Here is a 19,482-nt window from a genome sequence, read left to right on the forward strand (position 1 = left end):
TGTGGGACCATATACTGTAGTAAGCTTGAAGGTTTTGTCAGCTGTGGAGTTGTTGAGATTCACGGTTGCAGAGAGGAAATACGCTCCAATTTCTACATTGGTTATGGTAACAACATCATTATCCCATAGAAGCAGGATGCCCCCTTTAGTGCCATCGGCCGGTCTTTGGGCAAAACTCTTGAGGCGCTGACCACCCAGATAAGAGGCGACAATGGGATCAACGGTCTGCAACTTCGATTCTTGTATGCAAACTAGATGGCAAGAGGAGGCAGCAATGGTCTCATGAACAGCAGCACGCCGGTCTGGACAATTAAGCCCACGTATGTTCCAACATAGAATGGACAAATTGTTGTCTACTCCCTCCGTCTCGGTGAATAAGTCATTTGCGTAGTTCTAGGTCGACGATTTAACTATCTAAATATGTATTATATGTAACAAAAATATATACTTAGAAACTACATCCGTATAGAAATCTAGTGATATACTTTTCATGACATATAACACATATTTAATTCCTCAAATCGATGACCTAGAACTACGCGAATGACTTATTCACCTAGATGGAGGAAGTATCATAATTGAACCAATGATACATCAAGCAGAGAGAACACACAGATCATGTGTCGCTCGTGGTCGCCTCTCTCACGTCCAGTCCTCCCTGTCCTCCATGTTGGACCAAGGCTTGTTCAACAGCAGCAGTAAGATCACAGTCGAGCCTGAATAAAGCTCGAAGAGCAGCAACTGCAATGTCAGGAAGGCGCCCTTGGAACAGCGAGGCAAATTTCGCTATTGCCGCTTCAGTGATCTGTTCTCCCTCGGCCACGATGCCCATCCGATGACACAATAGCTTCTCCGCCAGCTTGGCGATCGCCATGCTCCTATTCTTCGCCTGAAGCCATGGGCTATGGCGAATGAGCTGAAGGCCAGTGACCCCTGCGAGGGTTTTTCTTCTTGCCTTTGGCGCCCTTGGCGGCGTGGATAACACAATGGGGGAAGGCAGCAGTGATGGCATGCGCCAGATGAAGATGGGCGTCTCCACCTGGCCCTCCGTCTACGCGTCGAAGGAGGGGATGTGGACTGGGGTTGTCGCTCATGGTTAGAGAGATCACCAGCAGCTTCCGCCACAGACCCTGTGGGCAACAACGATGTTGTGGCGAGGAAGAGTTCAGGAGTAGCATCAATCGACAGGTTCCGCCACGCCTCTAAGCTCATCTCGCAATAAGCCAGTGAGAAGGACGGCTCGGACCTGACGTCTGGAGGGGCGGTGGTTCCGCAGAGCCAGTCCATGGCAGAGCTGGAAGTCTTGATCTCGATGATGTCCTGAGCGGTCGTGCGCGGCGATGGCGGAGGCGAGACCATGGCAGAGCTGGTAGTCTCGATCTTGATGATGTCTCGAGAAGTGGTGCGCGGCGATGGCGTAGGTGAGCATCCACGAGAATCCAGGGTGACAGCGGCAACAGAGTCCCGGCACGGCGCGTCAGGCGAGCGGTCGTGTGCTCTGTTCCTTGCCCTTCGGCCTGAAGAAGGAATAACCGCACCGCACTTCAACCTCTGAACACGAGTTGGGTCCAACTTCCTTGCATCTGGATTGGCAGGCTCCGCACCACGGCAGCGATCATCACGGCCACCACTGCCGCTTTTGCTATCATGGCTCGAGACATGGCGGCTCACGGCAGGCCGTCGCTCCGGGGCACACAAGCGGCCCGGAGATCGCCTGTAGTCGTCATGGTCACGAGGCTCTTCGTCGATGTCGGCGTCGTGGCGACACAGCACCGACACCTGCCTGTCGCGAGGGCGGAGCTTGACGCCGCCCAGGCTCCCGGCGGAGTAAATAGCATAAAACTACCACTTTTCGTGTTAGGGTTCCAAAAAACTACCAGAAATTTGTTTGTGACTAATAAGTACCAAAATCGGCGTCGGCTGTCTCAAAAACCCCAAATTGCCCGTTGCTAAGAAAATAAACCGGTTTATGACAGCTCCGGTCCGCATCTAACCGAACCGTTTGTTTGACCGTTTGTTTGACTGTTAACTGGCATGTGGGGCCCACATGTCAGTTATCTCTTCCTTCCTCTTCTCTTTCTTCTCCTCCTCTCCTCCCGCTTCTCTCCCCGCACGAGCCATGGCAGCTCGAACACACCAGATATGCACCGGCCTACTCCTCCCCCGTCCCATCTTCCCTCCCCCCCGGTCGTCCCTCCTACTGCCCCCCTACCAGAGCCGCCATCCACCATGGCGCTTGGCCTAATTCCGCGCGGACCTCGGCCTCCAGGCGCGGACCCCCGCATGGCGCGCGGCGGCGCCCTCTGCCCGAAGCACGGCCTCCCGAACGGCGGCAGTGCACCCCTCCATGGCGCGCGGCGGTTCCCCTCTGGCCGGAGCACGGCCTCACGGACGCTGGTGGAGGGCCGGAGCGGGTGAGAAGGGAGCAGCGCGCGACAGTGCCGCTCTGCCCGGAGCACGGCCTCCCGAACGGCGGCGGTGCGCCCCTTCATGGCGTGCGGCGGTGCCTCTCTGGCCAGAGCACGACCTCCCGCACGGTGGTGGAGGGCCGGAGCGGGTGAGGAGGGAGCAGCGCGCGGCGGCGCTGCCTGTGCCGGATCTCGCCGGCCCCATGGGAGAGGAAGAGGTTGGCGGCGACCCATGGCTCGCTGCAGCGTTTCCAGGCAGCGCCATGGCGTGCGGCGGTGACCTGGTATGGAGATGGCCGGCGGAATCGAGGCGGGGATGGCCGGCGAGATTGACTTGCCAGATATAGGGACTCGATTGCTTTTTTTCAAAAGATTACAGGGACCCGATTGCGTTTTTGAAACATTTACAGGGACTCGATTGCTTTTAAATGAGGAAGAGACACTGTCATGTGGGCCCACATGTCAGCTAACGGTAAAACAAATGGTCAAACTGACGGTTCGTTTAGGTGCGGGCCCGACCTGTCATAAACCGGTTTAGTTTCTCAGCAACGGGCGTTTTGGGTTTTTTAAAACAGTCGACACCAAAAGTAGTAGTTATCAGTCACAAAAAAAAAATTCGGTAGTTTTTTGAAAACATAACGCGAAAAGTGGCAGTTTTATGCTATTTACTCCTCCCGGCGACTAGCTGCGAGCGCGGGATTGGTCCAGCAGGTCGCAGGGACGGGCCACCGGTGCACACGCGTGCTGAAGAAGAACTAGGCGGCCGTTGCACGGTGGTCGCAGGCGACGCTGTCGGCGGAGGAGGCGGTGGTGACGTCGTCGGAGGATTGGTGGAGTTCCTTGCGCGATGACCAACCTGCCGGCATCTGAAGCAGGTGAATGGATTTCGGCATTCAATCTTCATGTGTCCTTTGAGAAGGCAACGATGGCATTCTCTGTCTCTGAACCTGACGAAAGCCCTCCGGCCAGGGGGAGAAAATGAACCTGACGAAGACGCGACTCGGCGGCTTGGGCGCTGGAGGTCGGGGCGCCGCTGACGCCACCAATACGCCGGCCGAACAAGATGCCAATCCTCGGACCGGCCAATGTCAGCATCGGGGCTCGAGGATGAGCTCCGCCTTGAATCCGCACAAGAAGGTGCATGGCTTGATGGTGAGCTCCGCCTTGGACCTGCAACGGGAGACGCCGGGCTCGTGGAGGCGTCTCGAGCCGTACGCCGACCCGCCGACACAGAGGCAGTCGGCGTCACTTTCAGACATGGCCGGAGAGCGCCATGGACGGGGAGGTTGGGGGTGGGATCCAGCAGGGCAGCCTGAGCGGCGAACCGCACCTTGCGGGGACGCCTCGTCGCACCTGAGACGGCCGCGCAGCACACAGGCAGCGGAGCGCCGTCCTGGATACGCAGATCTGGGGAGCCGATTTGAAGCTGCGGGAAGAGGGCTGCCAGCAGATCTGACCGCAAGAACCGAGGCGAAGGGAATCCCGGAGGGAACCGCGGCGAGACCCGTGGGTTGCCTTGTTGGGATGTAGGGAGCTGGGCGGCGGCAATGGTAGCTGCGGGCACCGGAGTGGTGCGTCGCAGAAGCGTGGGTGCTAGCATGGCCAAGCAAGCTGTGCCGCTTGAGAATTCTGAAAAACAGTGCCCCAGCCAAGCTCCTCGTTTAGTGTGAAATGGTAGGGAGGTCCTGGCCTGGCTTTCAATCTCAAACATTGAATATGCAAAAAAAAAAAAAAGTCGTGCGGTCTGAAATACTACAGGATACGACCAAGGCAGGGAGCAAGCAGACAGCATGATGGAGATAGTGCATATACCCCCAACCAAATAAACGCCGGGTACACCCAACCCAATTATACGTCTCCCTTGTCCAGAGTTCATGAATCAGACAAGATTGCAGGTCTCCTCTTCTGGAGTCTATCACTGAGCCATGTACAACAATTAAGCTCCGCCATGAGTAGATCGGCACACAGGCATACAAGCACGCGACACTCAGTAGAAAAGTAAGAAATATAAGGAAGCAGAAGAATGAAACGCATCATGGCAATTGTTCGCCTACGGTACGAATCAAATTCAGACCGCCTCGTATCAGCATGAGCTTGCTATTAGTGATACACACTTCCTCACGATGGAAAGATAAGGCGTTCTCGTCCGAGACGAGAACAGAAGCGAACACTAGTGGCCTGTCAAATGTCATCAGTGTAGCGTCCTGTGTAACAACTAGCACGAGCCTAACAGGACGTTGATCGGTCTCGTCCTGATCCGAACGCCGGATTGAACACGCCTTCCACCTTTTTGCCAGTGTACACTCATGTGCATCGTACTGAGTGTAGGGATGAGGATGAGGATGAGGACATGCAGGCTGCAGCTAGCTGGGATCGAGTCTGGGACCCGAGTACCTGACGGATTATTACGAGCCCCTATCCTTTCCTTTGTCGCGCTAGTGATCTTCTAGGCAGTGGCCGTGCCCTGTGACTTCTTTGTCACGTTGCATGCACGTACAGCAGCGTAGTTCCATCGACCGAGTGATTGATTGGCAGGGCAAAGGTAGGTATATCAGTGAACAACAACTGCTGGCTTGGCTTGTCAAGCCTCAAGATAAGTTCAGCACACAGTAAACGTACCGCGATCGAACAATCTACCCAAGCCGTTGCAAAGTGGAGCGGAGAGCGGCAAACACATGAAGAAGAACAAGACGAAGGGAAGCATATATTACAGTACACACGAGCTGAACTTGAGCGTAACAAAGAGCAAGCAGAAGAATGTACTATCTACCACCGGCCAGCTACGTACATTTCACAATTCCCAATCACCAGCCCTTGCTTATTTAGAGATTTTATACAAACTCCCCCATCTTCCCCATCTCCGGCCGCCTTCTTCCTCCGACCTCCGACAACCACGTATGCACGGTGCAATGCTAGTTTGCTCGGTGGAGATGGACTACATGGAGCACTCGGCGGGGACGCCCTTGGCGACGCGCTTGGGGTCCGTGCAGTAGTTGTAGATCATGTAGTTGCTCTGCACCCACCGCATGCGCTGCTGCCGCGTCAGGTCCAGCTCCTGGTTGTACCACTCGCCGACCGCGCCGGTGCCGGGGGCGACCTCCGTGCCGATGCTGGCGCTGCAGCGCGGCCGGCCGCCGGCGGTCACCACGCACGCGTCGGCCTTGAAGCCGCGGTACGAGGCGGAGAATGGGGCATGGGACCAGTCCGTCTTGACGCGGCCGCCCTGCGTGGCCCAGTCATCTGCGTTCCAGAGGCTGGAATAGAGGCGCATCGGCTGGTTCTTGGGGAAGGCGATCCCTTTTCCCTCCAGGTTCCTGAAGTCCCTGATCGGCATGTCGTCCACCATGAAGCTGTATTTAAGTACACCATGATCGGTCAGTCCATGTGCTCCTGCACTAGCCACAGATGGCCGGCGTTCTTGAAAGAAAGAAACGGAGCAACAGCTTACATGATGTGCTTGGGGTTCCAGAGGATGGAGTAGGTGTGGAAGTCGTTGGTGGGATCGAACCAGAGGCGGAACTGCTGCTCCCGCTGGCCCTGCCCCTGCGTGAACACGTTGGTGTGCAGCGTGTAGGGCTCGCCGGTGACGTTGCCCAGGAACTCGAAGTCGATCTCGTCGTGCGTCGGCCCCTGCGACGACAGCTGCACATTCGCACACACCAAACCGAGCCAAGTTAGGCAACCATGTCAACCGATCAAGACCGAAAAGCAGAGGAATGTTGGGTTAATTACGTAGTAGGCGGTGACGGTGCCGGCGGAGTTGCCGGGGACGAGCTTGAGCTGCATGTCAATCTTGCCGTAGAGGTACTCGTGCTTGGACTGGAACCCGGAGCCGGAGACCTTGTCCAGCCCCAACGTCAGGAGCTGGCCGTTGTTGAGGATCTTGCCGCGCCCGTCACCCCACGTGACGTCGAACTCCTTGTCGAAGGTCGCCGCCGCCAGGGCGCAAGAGGCGAGCAGGATCGCCAGCACCGAAACCGCCATGCCAGCCATGCGTTTCGTGCTCACTCAACTAACTAGCTAGCTAGAAGAAGGTTGACGAGGAGGAGAAAGCTGGAAGGAAGCTTGTGTTTGTGTGAGTGGAATGAGCGGTGCGTGAGGGGGTTTATATAGGGGTTTGGAGATGAGATGAGCGGGGCGTGCCCGATGGATGGATGGATGGTTCTGCGAACTGGCCAGAGAGGAGTGTAATGCGTGTGAGTTGGCGCCAGAGGAGAGGAGAGGAGACAGAGCAGGCAGGCCGGCTCTGTAGCTGCCAAATTTCTGATGGAAAATGAGACGCCTTCCCCCCGACATGGCGACGCCATGGGCTCTCACGTACAGCAAGAAGCCATTAAGAATTGATCGAGACGTATAGCAAATTTCTAGCGGCAATGCAACATCTCTTGATTTTTTTTTAAAAAAAATTTGGTCGCTTGGATGTGCATCTTCAGCCTTTGAGATGGTTTGTGTTTTGTACACAAATGGCAGTAGAAAGGAAAAAGGAACTGCATAATGTATGAACAAAGGAATAAGCAGGGATGGATTGACGATCAATTCTTGTCGACCTTTTGCTTCTTTTCGAAGAGTGTGAAGATTCCTCGTATGTTACATTTGTTTGTCTTTTGGAAGTGTATAAGAGTATAAGCAGGCCCTTGCAGATGGTGTGCCCCTTTTCCATCAAGTGGCGGCTGTTGGAAACGAGAGTTTTGGCAATGCTTCACGATGTATTGATCGGTGCATAGCGCACGTATATATGAAGTACAAGGTGGACCACAACCTCAACTATACAAAGACTAGGAGGTGGGCCAGGCTATACAATATACATGCACAAACCATAGATTCAACACCCCCCGCAGTCGAAGCGTCGCGGAGACACAAAGACTGGACCTAGACTCCTCGAAGACAGAAGTAGGCAGTCCCTTCGTCATGACGTCGGCGAACTACTGCGCCGTCGGGACGTGGAGGACCTGGATGCGCCCAAGAGGCACCTGCTCACGAACGAAGTGTATATCGAGCTCAATATGCTTCGTTTGACGATGATGGACCGGCTTGGCGGAGAGGTAGACGGCGGACTCGTTGTCGCAGTAGACGAGCGTGGCCTTGTGAACGTCACAAAGCAACTCCTGAAGCAGCTGACGGAGCCAAGACCATTCAGCAACGGCATTAGCCACTGCTCGATACTCAGCCTCGGCACTCGAGCGGGACACGGTGGGATGTCGCTTGGAGGACCAAGAGATCAGGGACGGCCCAATGTAGACACAGTACCCCGAGGTGGAGCGCCGTGTGTCCAGGCAGCCGACCCAGTCCGCATAAGAGTAGGCGACGAGGTCGATGGAGGCGGAGGCCGTCAGCGTAAGTCCCAAGGACTGGGTGCCGCGTATGTATCGGAGGATACGCTTCACCAGAGTCCAGTGAGAATCGCGCGGAGCATGCATGTGAAGGCAGACCTGCTGAACAGCATACTGCAAGTCAGGGCGCGTCAGGGTGAGGTACTGCAAGGCACCCACAATGGAGCGGTAGAAGGCCGCATCAGATGCAGGCGAACCCTCCAAAGCGGAAACCTTGGCCTTGGTGTCTGAGGGAGTCCTGGATAAGGGGGTATCCGGACAGCCGGACTATATACTTTGGCCGGACTGTTGGACTATGAAGATACAAGACTCAACACTTCGTCCCGTATCCGGATGGGACTCTCCTTGGCGTGGAAGGCAAGCTTGGCGATTCAGATGTAGATCTCCTCCTCTGTAAACCGACTCTGTGTAACCCTATCCCTCTCCGGTGTCTATATAAACCAGAGGGTTTAGTCCATAGGACACAACAACAACAATCATACCATAGGCTAGCTTCTAGGGTTTAGCCTCTCTCATCTCGTGGTAGATCAACTCTTGTAATACTCATATCATCAAGATCATTCAAGCAGGAAGTAGGGGTTTACCTCCATCGAGAGGGCCCGAACCTGGGTAAACATCGTGTCCCCTGCCTCTTGTTACCATTAGTCTTAGACACACAGTTCAGGACCCCCTACCCGAGATCCGCCGGTTTTGACACCGACATTGGTGCTTTCATTGAGAGTTCCTCTGTGTCGTCGCTGCAAGGCTACATGGCTTCTCCAACCTTCAACCACGCTGCCCTGGGTGAGACTTTTCTCCCCAGACAGATCTTCGTGTTCGGCGGCTTCGCACTGCGGGCCAACTCGCTTGGCCATCTGGAGCAGATCGATAGCTACGCATCTGGCCATCAGGTCAGGTTTGGAAACCTAAACTACACCGCAACATCTGCGGAGACTTGATCTTCGACGGATTCGGGCCTGTGTCAAGAGCGCCAAACAATCACGACATGCATGACCTAGATCAGCAGTCGGACAGTATTCGGAACATCGCACCTGCTACAGCTCCGGACTTCGTTCCAGAGTAGGTCGTGCCTTCTAAGGACGGGTGGATGGACCCCGCCCCGGAGGCCGCATTCTCATCGGCGTTGGAGCCGAACACAGACTCCTCTCCTCAGGAAATCTGTACCACCGGACCCTCGGACTCATCTTCGGTAGTGTGTTCCAGACCGCGCGCATCCGTGCCCATCGAATCTAAGTGGGCTCCAGTCATGGAGTTCGCCGCCGCGGATATCTTTCAGCACTCACCCTTTGGAGACATGCTGAATCATTGAGGTCTCTCTCTTTGTCAGGAGACTCCTGGCCGAACTATGTCCGGCTCGAGTGGGAAGCTGGCGACGAAGAAATTCGTTACCCACCCACCACCCACTTAATAGCCACGATCGATGATTTGACCGACGTGCTTAACTTTGACTTCGAAGACATCGACGGTATAGACGATGATGCGGGAGAAAAATAGGAACCACCGCTCACAGGGCGCTGGACTGCCACCTCTTCATATGATATATATATGCTGGATACTCCAAAAAAAAACAATGGCGAAGAGGCAACGGGAGATAACCCCTCGGGGAAGAAAGCAAAACATGGGCATCATCAGCGCCGCTCCAAGCCTCGCCACAACAATACCGGCACTGGAGAAGAAAATCCAGATGGCTCCGAAGAGGAATACGATCCTGATCAACCCACCTTCGAACAAGCCGAACAGGAACACGGGCAGGCTAGCCCAGACGAACAGGCGACGGGCGGATACTTGGAGGACGATAACTATATGCCTCGATCCGAAGACGAGGTGAGCCTCGGTGACGACGAATTCTGCGTACCAGAGGATCCCATAGAGCAGGAGCGCTTCAAGAGCATGCTTATAGCCACTGCAAGAAGCCTGAAAAAGAAGCAGCAGCAGCTCCAAGCGGACCAAGATCTGCTCGCAGATAGATGGACCGAAGTCCTGGCGGCCGAAGAATACAGACTCGAACCCCCAAGCAGGGGATACCCAAAACATAAACCGCTAGAAGAAGAGGCCGAAGAGCCTGAACTTCCAGCACAAGATGAGGCTGACCGACCACCACGTGGCCGGGATAAAATAGCATGTCAGGCCGGACACCAGCCCGCACCCCCACGCCGGTTCACGACGGCCCGGGGCAATACGTAGGACCTGCGAGATATACTGGAAAACAATGCAGGACAACCAAGATCGATCTACGGATGACGAGGGTGCGCCACAGCTCAGGACACCGATCGTCACGCCGGATACAATACCGATCAATCCAGTCGGGCCGGACATTACCGACCAGACCTAATCGGACTATTCCGCGACATAGCCCAGCACAGAGGCGCCGCACACCCCCTCTACTTCACTGACGAAGTAATGGAACATGAATTCCCAGAAGGGTTTAAACCCGTCAACATCAAGTCATACGATGGCACAACAGACCCCGCGGTGTGGATCGAGGATTTTCTTCTCCATATTCATATGGCCCGCAGTGATGACCTGCATGCCATCAAGTACCTCCCACTCAAGCTTAAAGGGCCAGCCAGACACTGGCTGAATAGCCTTCCAGCAAACTCTATTGGCAGTTGGGAAAACCTTGAGGACGCATTCCTCGATAACTTCCAAGGCACCTATGTGCGACCACCGGATGCTGATGACTTAAGTCACATTACCCAACAGCCCGGAGAGTCGGCCAGGAAATTCTGGACTCGGTTCCTAACTAAAAAGAACCAAATTCTCGATTGTCCAGACGCCGAGGCCCTAGCGGCCTTTAAGCATAATATCCGTGATGAGTGGCTTGCCCGACACCTCGGCCAAGAAAAACCGAAGACTATGGCGGCACTCACGACACTAACGACCCGCTTTTGCGCGGGTGAGGACAGTTGGCTGGCTTGCAGCAACACCGTGCCAGGGAACCCTGGCACCTCAGAAACCCGTGACAGTAATGGAAAGCCACGGTGCAACAGACACAAGCGTCGAAACAACGGCGATAATCCGGAGGATACGGTAGTCAATGCCTGATTCAACAACTCCAAATCCAGTCAGCGGAAGAAGCCGTTCAAAATAAACAACCCGGGATCGTCCAGTCTGGACCGCATACTCGACCACTCGTGCCAGATTCATGGCACCCCTGATAAACCAGCCAATCACACTAATAGAGATTGTTGGGTGTTCAAACTGTCCGGCAAGATAAATGCTGAGAACAAGGACAAGGGGCTGCACGACGATGATGACGAGGAACCCCGGCGTCCGAACACTGGAGGACAGAAGAAATTTCCCCCCAGATCAAAACGGTGAATATGATCTATGCCACTCACATCCCCAAACGGGAGCGAAAGCGTGCACTTAGGGACGTCTATGCGATGGAGCCCGTCTCCCCAAAGTTCAACCCATGGTCATCCTGCCCGATCACCTTTGATCGTAGGGACCATCCGACCAGCATCCGTCATGGCGGCTCAGCCGCATTGGTCCTTGACCCAATCATCGACAGATTCCACCTCAAGCGAGTCCTCATGGACGGTGGCAGCAGCCTGAACCTGCTTTATCAGGACACAATGCGCAAAATGGGCATCGATCCGTCACGGGTCAAACCCATCAAAACCACCTTCAAAGGTGTAATTCTAGGGGTAGAGGCCCGCTGCACGGGCTCAATAACACTGGAAGTGGTCTTCGGATCTCCGGATAACTTCCGAAGCGAGGAGTTAATGTTCGATATCGTCCCTTTCCGTAGTGGCTATCATGAACTACTCGGACGAACTGTGTTCGCTCGTTTCAATGGGGTACCGCACTACTCTGTACAGTTCGCGGGGTCATAACAGTCAATGGAAACACAGACCGCTCCCTCTATACGGAAGAGCATACTGCGGCCCTTGCGGCAGAAGTACAAAGAAGCCTCCTCCGACAAACAGCCAATTCGGCAATGACACCCCAAACACTGTCAAGCGAGTTCGGAGTACCCCGCAACAGGACCGCCAGGCACGGCAGAAGCTCGATTAGCAACCCAGCCTCCACCCCAGCCCCATTCAAGCAGCGTTAGTGCCACGCGTACATAACTATGCGCTCAAGATACCATGGGCATAGGTGGAGGCAGGACGACAATGCGACCAGAGTACGGTTCAGCCGCCATAAGGCCCACATACCTTTTTCTTTTTTTCAGGACCCCACTTTCGGGCAGCCCCTTCAGGAAGATCGGATAACCGGACTCATCACAGAAGGTACACCAAGGAAGCACAGAGGCATCGCACGCAAGGGAGTACTCAGGTGGTCTTCTCCAATGATCGTTATACATGTACTTACATACACGCATGTAGCCTGCCCTTGGATAGGATATGTTAAATAGTCCTATTTTTTCTTCTTAATGCATCAATTGTACAACTACGTTTTGCCGTATTGTCCAAATAAATTGAAGTAATACATAGCGTCAGCTTCTTATTACTATCCTCATATTTTCCTTTGAATATTTATTCAACATTTGCATCCGTACACTTTGGTACGGTCAGTTTGCCAGGGGGTTCTTATCAAGCCCCATAAAATGGCAAGAAAAGTCCGAACACTTTCAATAGTGTGGCACCCCGAACTTACAACATTATATGCATCAGCTCCAAATCATATCTTGGGTCAATAGTTGGGTTAGCCCGGCTCCCTTGTTTTGGTACCTTATGTTCCGTTATATCGGCTAAGGTAGCGCAGGGAGAACTACTGCGATTGTGTCCCGGTTCTTCCGGACAAGCACCTCGGTAGAGAAAGCCGAAAACTGACCGTCATGATGCGGCGAGAGTTGGTCGCTGTTCGCGAGGTAGTAAAACCCTTAAAGATTTTTTCCGCTTAAGGCGAGGAATCGGCCTTGCCCGATTTAGGCATGTATAACGCCCCAATTCGGCTTTCCGAATACTAGGGGCTTTGCCGAAATTTAAAATTATAGACTTCTATGGCCAAGTGAGAGTTGTAAAGACGAATAGTTCAATTGCCTGGTTCGCTGCGCTAAACACCTCCTTAAAGGACCAAGAATTTGGATAAAGAGTGTTTAGGTTTTTCACGAACACCCCAGTACTAGTTACAAGGAGGCGGAAGCCGACGACTGGCCTACTTTCAGGTTTTGATAAACGGCCGCAGAGAAGGTAATATTTTAAATCAAACAAAGCGTTATATAGCGCAATCAAACTCGTCCTCATATTACACAGACGACACGAGTACATTTACTCGAAAATAATGTTCTTAGGACATTACTTCGCCACAAGACGAGTGCCTTTCATAACGCCACTATAATACATCTCGGGGTAGCGATGCTCCTTGCCCTTCGGGGGTCCATCCTTCACGAGCTGCTCAGCATCCAGTTTGCCCCAATGCACCTTCGCGCGGGCAAAGGCCCGTCGGGCACCTTCAATACATACGGACTGCTTGATAACTTCTAGACGTGGACAGGCATGCACCATCCGCTTCACCAGGCCAAAGTAGCTACCCGGCAGGGGCTCGCCAGGCCACATCCGGACTATGAGGTCCCTCATGGCCTGTCCGGTCGAATTGTGGAGTTCGACCAACTGCTTCAGTTGGTCACTCAGAGGCACAGGGTGTCCGGCCCAGTATATTGGGACCAGAACAGCTTCTCCGTAGAGCTCCCCACTTCCGCGTGATAGAACTCCGCGACATCCGAGATGCTGTGTGGCAGATCTACGAATGCTCCTGGAGAGCTCCAGATTCGTGTAAGTAAAGGAAATGACTCCTCCACATGCTTGATTTGCATAAAAATTGCCTTACCCTCCGCTATCTTCTTGGCCGCCTGGATTTCTTGGAGGGCCTTTTGGGCTTCGGCCTTGGCGTCGGTCGTGCTCTGGAGGGCCTTTGCAAGCTCAGATGCTTGCGTCTTGTAGTCATGCTCCAGGGAGCCAAACTTCTTGCCGAGCTCCTAGAGCTCCTGCTGTACCTCTCCCACCCGAGAATCTTGTTTCTCTCTCTCGGTGCGCTCCGTATCCGCCTTGGCTTCAGCCGCGGACAGCGCTTCCTTCAGGGCCGCCACTTCGGTCGCGGTCCCTACCAAAAGCCAAGATGCTTTTTATTAGCATCACCAACTTTTTATCCTCTATACGACATATGGACGGGCCTTTTCTTACCTTTGTTCGCCTCGAGCTGCTTCTTCACTAGGACGAGCTCTTCTTCGGCATGCCCTAGTTCGCACTTGATTCCGGCAACCTCAGCCGTGCGCGCAGCGACAGTCAGCAGCAGTGCCTGTTTGATTCATTCAGACAAATACCATTAGCTTCCTGCGATTTTCTAGTTGACCCTCCGTTTGGCTATTCTTCCCGAACACCAACCAGAGTATCAGGGGCTACTATCTATCAGGTGATATTTTCTCACACTTTCCTTACCGCAAATCCTGTTAGCGGGCTGGTGCAGGCTTCGGTCAAACCGCCCTTGGCGGGCTGAACCTTCTCAATCACCGTACCCATAAGTGTACAGTGTTCATCCTCGATGGAAGCGCCTCGAATCACTTCCAACAAACTGTCCGATGCCTCCGGCTGGGCGAAGGTCATCGGCACGGCCGGCTCGCCCTCCTTCGCGAGGGACTGCTTACTAGAATCTGGAACCTTTGTAGGCTCCGACGTAGTAACCGGCTGGGAGCCAGACTTGTTGTGGCTCCCGTCAGCATAATCCATGGGGTTCCCATCCCCCATGTGTCCGGCGCCCGAGATTTTTCTTGGGGCATCTCCGGAGCCATCGCCCCCTGCCCTGGCATCCTCCGGGACAACATCTCGGTGTCATCCGCGGGTCATGGGGAGGTTGCCGTCGGGAGCGAATTCATCTCCGACTCGTTTAGAGACTCCTCCGAAGAGGACTCCTCGAGATCGGACCCGGCCGGACTGCATAAACATGTCCGGCGTCATTATAAACCATGAGGTCAAAGTCGCACAGAAAGTACTATGAATGTGGATACTTACGACCTCGCCCGGGGCTTGCCCCTGGGCAGCCACTCCTTGTCGCTGAAAGCGGCAGTAGTGGAGTGATCGGGAAGGGGCACTTTTCCCTTCTTTGGCGTCCCGGCCTCCCCTGACGGGGAGGCCTTCCTATTCTTCTCCTCCCTAGCACGGGGAGGAGGCATTTCTTCATGTTCTCCCCCGTCTTCGGGGGGAGAATCTTCCTTGTCATCTTCCGATGATGACTCTATCATGGCCTCGCGCCGGGGACCTTTCCTAGTCCTCGTGGCCACTGTCTTGGACCCTCCGTCCCCCTTAGTTGGGGCGACCTTCTTCTTCTTCCTATCCTCCCTGGGAGGAGTGCTCCTTGTCCTCTTCCGACGAGGCGTCTGGTGCGGCTTCACGCCGGAGACCCTTATGGGTCCCTGCGGCCTTCTTTTCGGATAGTTAATCCGCTCCGCCGGAATCAGCATCTCCGCTAGGAGTGCGCTCACTGGGTCCTCAGGAAATGGAGCCGGATAGTTAATCCGCTCCGCCATCTCCACCCAATCCTGTTCGGTCAGTATAGTGACATGAGAATCCTCCCACGAACATACCAGGAAGGAAATATCTTACAAATAACCCGAGGACTTACCAGATTGGTGAGGCGGCTTGCGCTGAGCCCCCGGTCCTCGGAAAGGGGAGGAGGAACTTCACCGGTCTTGAACAACACCTTCCAGATTTCTTTGTGCGTCGTGCCAAAGAACTCTAGCAGCATCTGGTGTTCGTCCGGGTCGAACTCCCACATATCAAATGTCCGTCTTTGTCATAGGAGAATCCGGTGAATGAGCATAACCCGGACCACGTTGACAAGCTTGATCTTCTTGTCCCTCATGCTTTGGATGCAGGTCTCGAGTCCGGCTAGCTCTGTGGGTTCGCCCAGGCCAGGCCCTTCTTCTCCCAAGAAGTGAGCCGCGTGGGGATTCCGGATCTGAATTTGGGGGCCGCCACCCAGTCGGCGTTGCGCGGCTCGGTGATGTAGAACCACCCCGATTGCCACCCCTTTACGGTCTCCACGAAGGAGCCGTCAAGCCATGTGACGTTGAGCATTTTGCCCACCCTCCGCCTGTTGGCCGCTCACGATCTTCGGCTTCACGCAGAAGATCTTCAACCACAGGACGAAGTGGGGCTTGATGCGGAGGAATGCCTCGCACACGATGACGAACGCCGAGATGTTGAGGACAAAATTTGGGGCCAGATCGTGAAAATCTAGCCCATAGTAGTACATAAGCCCGCGGACAAACGGGTGGAGTGGAAACCCTAGTCCGCAAACGAAATGAGGGAGAAATACTACTCTCTCCTGAGACTTCGGAGTGGGGGTAATCTGTCCCTCTATTGAAAGCCTGTGCGCGATGTTCCCGGCCAGGTATCTGGCTTCCTGAAGCTTGGTGATGTTCTCCTCTGTGACAGAGGAGGCCATCCACTTGCCTCCCGCTCCGGACATGATGTGATCCTACGGAGAAGGTGAGAACTTGGGCGTTGGAGCTCAAGGGTGCGAGAACGGATGAGCAAAGGAGGAAGAAGGCGTGGGTGAAAACAGGAGATCTCTATCCCTTTATAAAGGCGACGTAGAATGTGCGCCTCCCCACTTGCCTCTCGAATTTTTTATCATTCGAGGCGCCTCGATTGATGGCGCTGGTTGGGTTATCCATACCCGTATTAATGGAGATCACGTGATAAGGGGACACGATCTCTGCTTTGACAGGACGTGCCAAAGAAACCGCCTCGCGATGTGTGCGGGAGTAGGTTGTAAAAACGGTTCGAATAAGTCACCGAGCCATGGTGTGATGTCGCACAATGAGGAATTGTCAGCAGATCAGATTCGTGGATTATTATTCTCTCTACGGTGATATATGGAATTTATCTTACAGAGCCGGACACGGTCTTTGTGTTCGGAATTAATTTTGGATTATTCGAAGGTGGAACCCGCCTTGCAATGCCGAAGACAATCTACGCGCCGGACTCATCGTCATTGAAGCCTGGTTCAGGGGCTACTGAGGGAGTCCTGAATAAGGGGGTATCCAGATAGCCGGACTATATACTTTGGCCGGACTGTTGGACTATGAAGATACAAGACTCAAGACTTCGTCCCGTGTCCGGATGGGACTCTCCTTGGCGTGGAAGGCAAGCTTGGCAATTCGGATGTAGATCTCCTCCTCTGTAAACCGACTCTGTGTAACCCTAGCCCTCTCCGGTGTCTATATAAACTGGAGGGTTACTCCGTAGGACACAACAACAACAATCATACCAGAGGCTAGCTTCTAGGGTTTAGCCTCTCTGATCTTGTGGTAGATCAACTCTTGTAATACTCATATCATCAAGATCAATCAAGCAGGAAGTAGGGTTTTACCTCCATTGAGAGGGCCCGAACCTGGGTAGACATCGTGTCCCCTGCCTCCTATTACCATTAGTCTTAGACGCACAGTTCGGGACCCCCTACCCGAGATCCGCCGGTTTTGACACCGACAGTGTCGACGGGCGTAGAAGCGGGCTTGCAGTTAAGCATGCCAGCTCGATCGAGAAGCTCATGGGCGTAGCGCTGCTGGTGCAGGAAGAACCCATCTGGCCGTCGAACCACCTCAATGCCAAGGAAGTAATGCAGGGGACCCAAGTCCTTTAGGGCAAACTCATCGCGAAGAAGAGCAGTGAGCCGCTGGAGGAGCACCACAGTGGATGCCGTCAGAATGATGTCATCGACGTACAACAGTAAGTAGGCCGTGTCAACTCCGTGATGATACACGAAGAGGGACGCATCAGATCGAGTCGATGTAAATCCGAGCGTCTGCAGGAAAGCGGCGATATGCTGGTACCAGGCCTGAGGCGCCTGCTTCAAACCGTAAAGAGAATGAGAGAGCAAGCATACATGATCTGGATGCGTGGCGTCGACGAGGCCGGTGGGCTGCTCACAGAACACCTGCTCAGCTAGGTGACCGTGCAAGAAGGCATTGGACACGTCCAACTGATGCACAGGCCAAGCTCGGGACACGGCTAGCTGGAGCACGGCGCGAATCGTGCCCGGTTTAACACCCGAGGCAAATGTGTCGGTGAAGTCCACGTCCGCGCGTTGCCGAAAGCCCCAAACCACCCAGTGAGCTTTATAGCGCTCGAGAGTGCCATCCGTACGATTCTTGTGCCGAAAGACCCACTTGCTCGTGATGATGTTTGCACGGGGCGGCTGAGGGACGAGCTGACAGGTACGGTTCCGCTGGAGCGCATCGAACTCTTCCTGCATCGTAGCGAGCCAATGAGGATCCCGAAGGGCGGCTCGAGCTGACGATGGGAAAGGGGATGGCTCAGAGACGAAAGCAGCGAGAAGGTACTCATCCTGGGGTACCGTGTGCTCGGGCGGAGGGTGCCAGCCCGAGAGCGAGTCATCGGGTGGGGCAGCGGGTCCGGAGCGGAGACCGGCGACAACGAGGAAGAGCCCGCCTCCTCCGAGGCTGCGGGCGAGGCCGCCGGGGAGGCCGACGGCGTGGTCGGTGAGGGAGTCCTGGATTAGGGGGTATCCGGACAGCCGGACTATATACATCGTCCGGACTATCGAAGCGTGAAGATACAATACTCAAGACTTCGGCCCGTGTCCGGATGGGACTCTCCTTTGCGTGGAAGACAAGCTTGGCGATCCGGATATTATGTTTCCTTCCTTGTAACCGACTCCATGTAAACCCTAGCCCTCTCCAGTGTCTATATAAACCGGAGAGGATGGTCCTTAAAAGGCTGATCACAATTACAATCATACCATCATAGGCTAGCTCTTAGGGTTTAGCCTTTACGATCTCGCGGTAGATCTACTCTTGTACTACTCATATGTTCAATATTAATCGAGCAGGAAGTAGGGTTTTACCTCCATCGAGAGGGCCCGAACCTGGGTAAACATTGTGTCCCTTGCTTCCTGTTACCATCAGCCTAAGACGCACAGATCGGGACCCCTACCCGAGATCCGCCGGTTTTGACACCGACATTGGTGCTTTCATTGAGGGTTCCTCTGTGTCATCGCTTCAAGGCTTGATGGCGTCTTCAATCGTCAAGAACACGGTCCAGGGTGAGACTTTTCTCCCCGGACAGATCTTTGTGTTCGGTGGCTTCACACTGCGGGCCAATTCGCTTGGCCATCTGGAGCAGATCGACAGCTACGCCCCTAGCTGCCAGATCGGGTTTGGAAACTTGAACTACATGGCTGATATTCGCGAAGACTTGATCTTTGACGGGTTTGACCCTGTGCCGGGAGCGCCGGACAGTCACGACGGGCACGGCCTAGACCTGCTGTCGAACAATGCTTGGAACGTCATCCCTGCAATAGCCCTGGATCTAAATCCGGAACGGGTTGCGTTGCCCAAGGACAGAGGGCTAGACCCCGCCCCGCAGGCCACATACTCATCGGCGTTGGAGCCGAACATAGGTCTCACCTATGTGGCGACCTGTAACCCCGGACCCCCGGACTCGTATCCGGTCGTTGGTTCCGGTCTGCACACCCTCGAGCCAGCCAAGCCAGGTTGGGCTCCGGTAATGGAGTTTACCACTGTGGACATCTATCAACACTCGCCCTTTCGCGACATGTTGAACTCATTAAAGTCTCTCTCTGTCAGGAGACTCTAGGCCGAACTATGTTTGGCTTGAGTGGGAAGCAAGCGACAAAGGAATTCGCTGCCCACCCACCACCCACTTGATTGCCACGATCGATGATTTAACCCACAATCTTGACTTCAACTCCGAAGACATCGACAGTATGGACGAGATGCAGGAGAAGCTCCAGAATCTCTGGGACGTGGGATT

At 54.4% G+C, this 19,482-nt stretch overlaps 2 protein-coding genes across 2 annotated transcripts; both read right to left on the reverse strand.

The window, feature by feature from the left end:
* Window positions 1-2,881: 2,881 nt before the first annotated feature.
* Window positions 2,882-4,074, reverse strand: LOC119337823. The gene is made up of 2 exons (XM_037610040.1): window positions 3,393-4,074; window positions 2,882-3,264 (listed from the first exon to the last, which is right to left on the reverse strand). The coding sequence occupies exons 1-2, from the start codon at window positions 4,006-4,008 to the stop codon at window positions 3,164-3,166; spliced, it is 717 nt and encodes a 238-aa protein (XP_037465937.1). The 5' UTR covers window positions 4,009-4,074; the 3' UTR covers window positions 2,882-3,163.
* Window positions 4,075-5,084: 1,010 nt separating this feature from the next.
* Window positions 5,085-6,495, reverse strand: LOC119337821 (probable xyloglucan endotransglucosylase/hydrolase protein 23). Its single transcript, XM_037610039.1, has 3 exons — window positions 6,141-6,495; window positions 5,857-6,050; window positions 5,085-5,758 (listed from the first exon to the last, which is right to left on the reverse strand). Exons 1-3 carry the CDS (start codon window positions 6,399-6,401, stop codon window positions 5,344-5,346), a joined length of 870 nt encoding a protein of 289 aa, XP_037465936.1. The 5' UTR covers window positions 6,402-6,495; the 3' UTR covers window positions 5,085-5,343.
* Window positions 6,496-19,482: the final 12,987 nt, after the last annotated feature.

This window comes from Triticum dicoccoides, chromosome 7B, assembly GCF_002162155.2.
Source record: "Triticum dicoccoides isolate Atlit2015 ecotype Zavitan chromosome 7B, WEW_v2.0, whole genome shotgun sequence".
NCBI classification, from domain to species: Eukaryota; Viridiplantae; Streptophyta; class Magnoliopsida; order Poales; family Poaceae; genus Triticum; species Triticum dicoccoides.

What these genes read in the sequence shown, in the direction of transcription:
- LOC119337821 (XM_037610039.1), bottom strand. Translation starts at nt 6,401, where the DNA reads ATGGCTGGCATGGCGGTTTCGGTGCTGGCGATCCTGCTCGCCTCTTGC. An exon ending in GCACCGTCACCGCCTACTAC is followed by an intron (nt 6,051 to 6,140) that starts GTAATTAACCCA and finishes GCGAATGTGCAG; the next exon opens with CTGTCGTCGCAGGGGCCGAC. An exon ending in TGGAACCCCAAGCACATCAT is followed by an intron (nt 5,759 to 5,856) that starts GTAAGCTGTTGC and finishes ACTTAAATACAG; the next exon opens with CTTCATGGTGGACGACATGC.
- LOC119337823 (XM_037610040.1), bottom strand. Translation starts at nt 4,008, where the DNA reads ATGCTAGCACCCACGCTTCTGCGACGCACCACTCCGGTGCCCGCAGCT. An exon ending in CCGAGTCGCGTCTTCGTCAG is followed by an intron (nt 3,265 to 3,392) that starts GTTCATTTTCTC and finishes AGATGCCGGCAG; the next exon opens with GTTGGTCATCGCGCAAGGAA.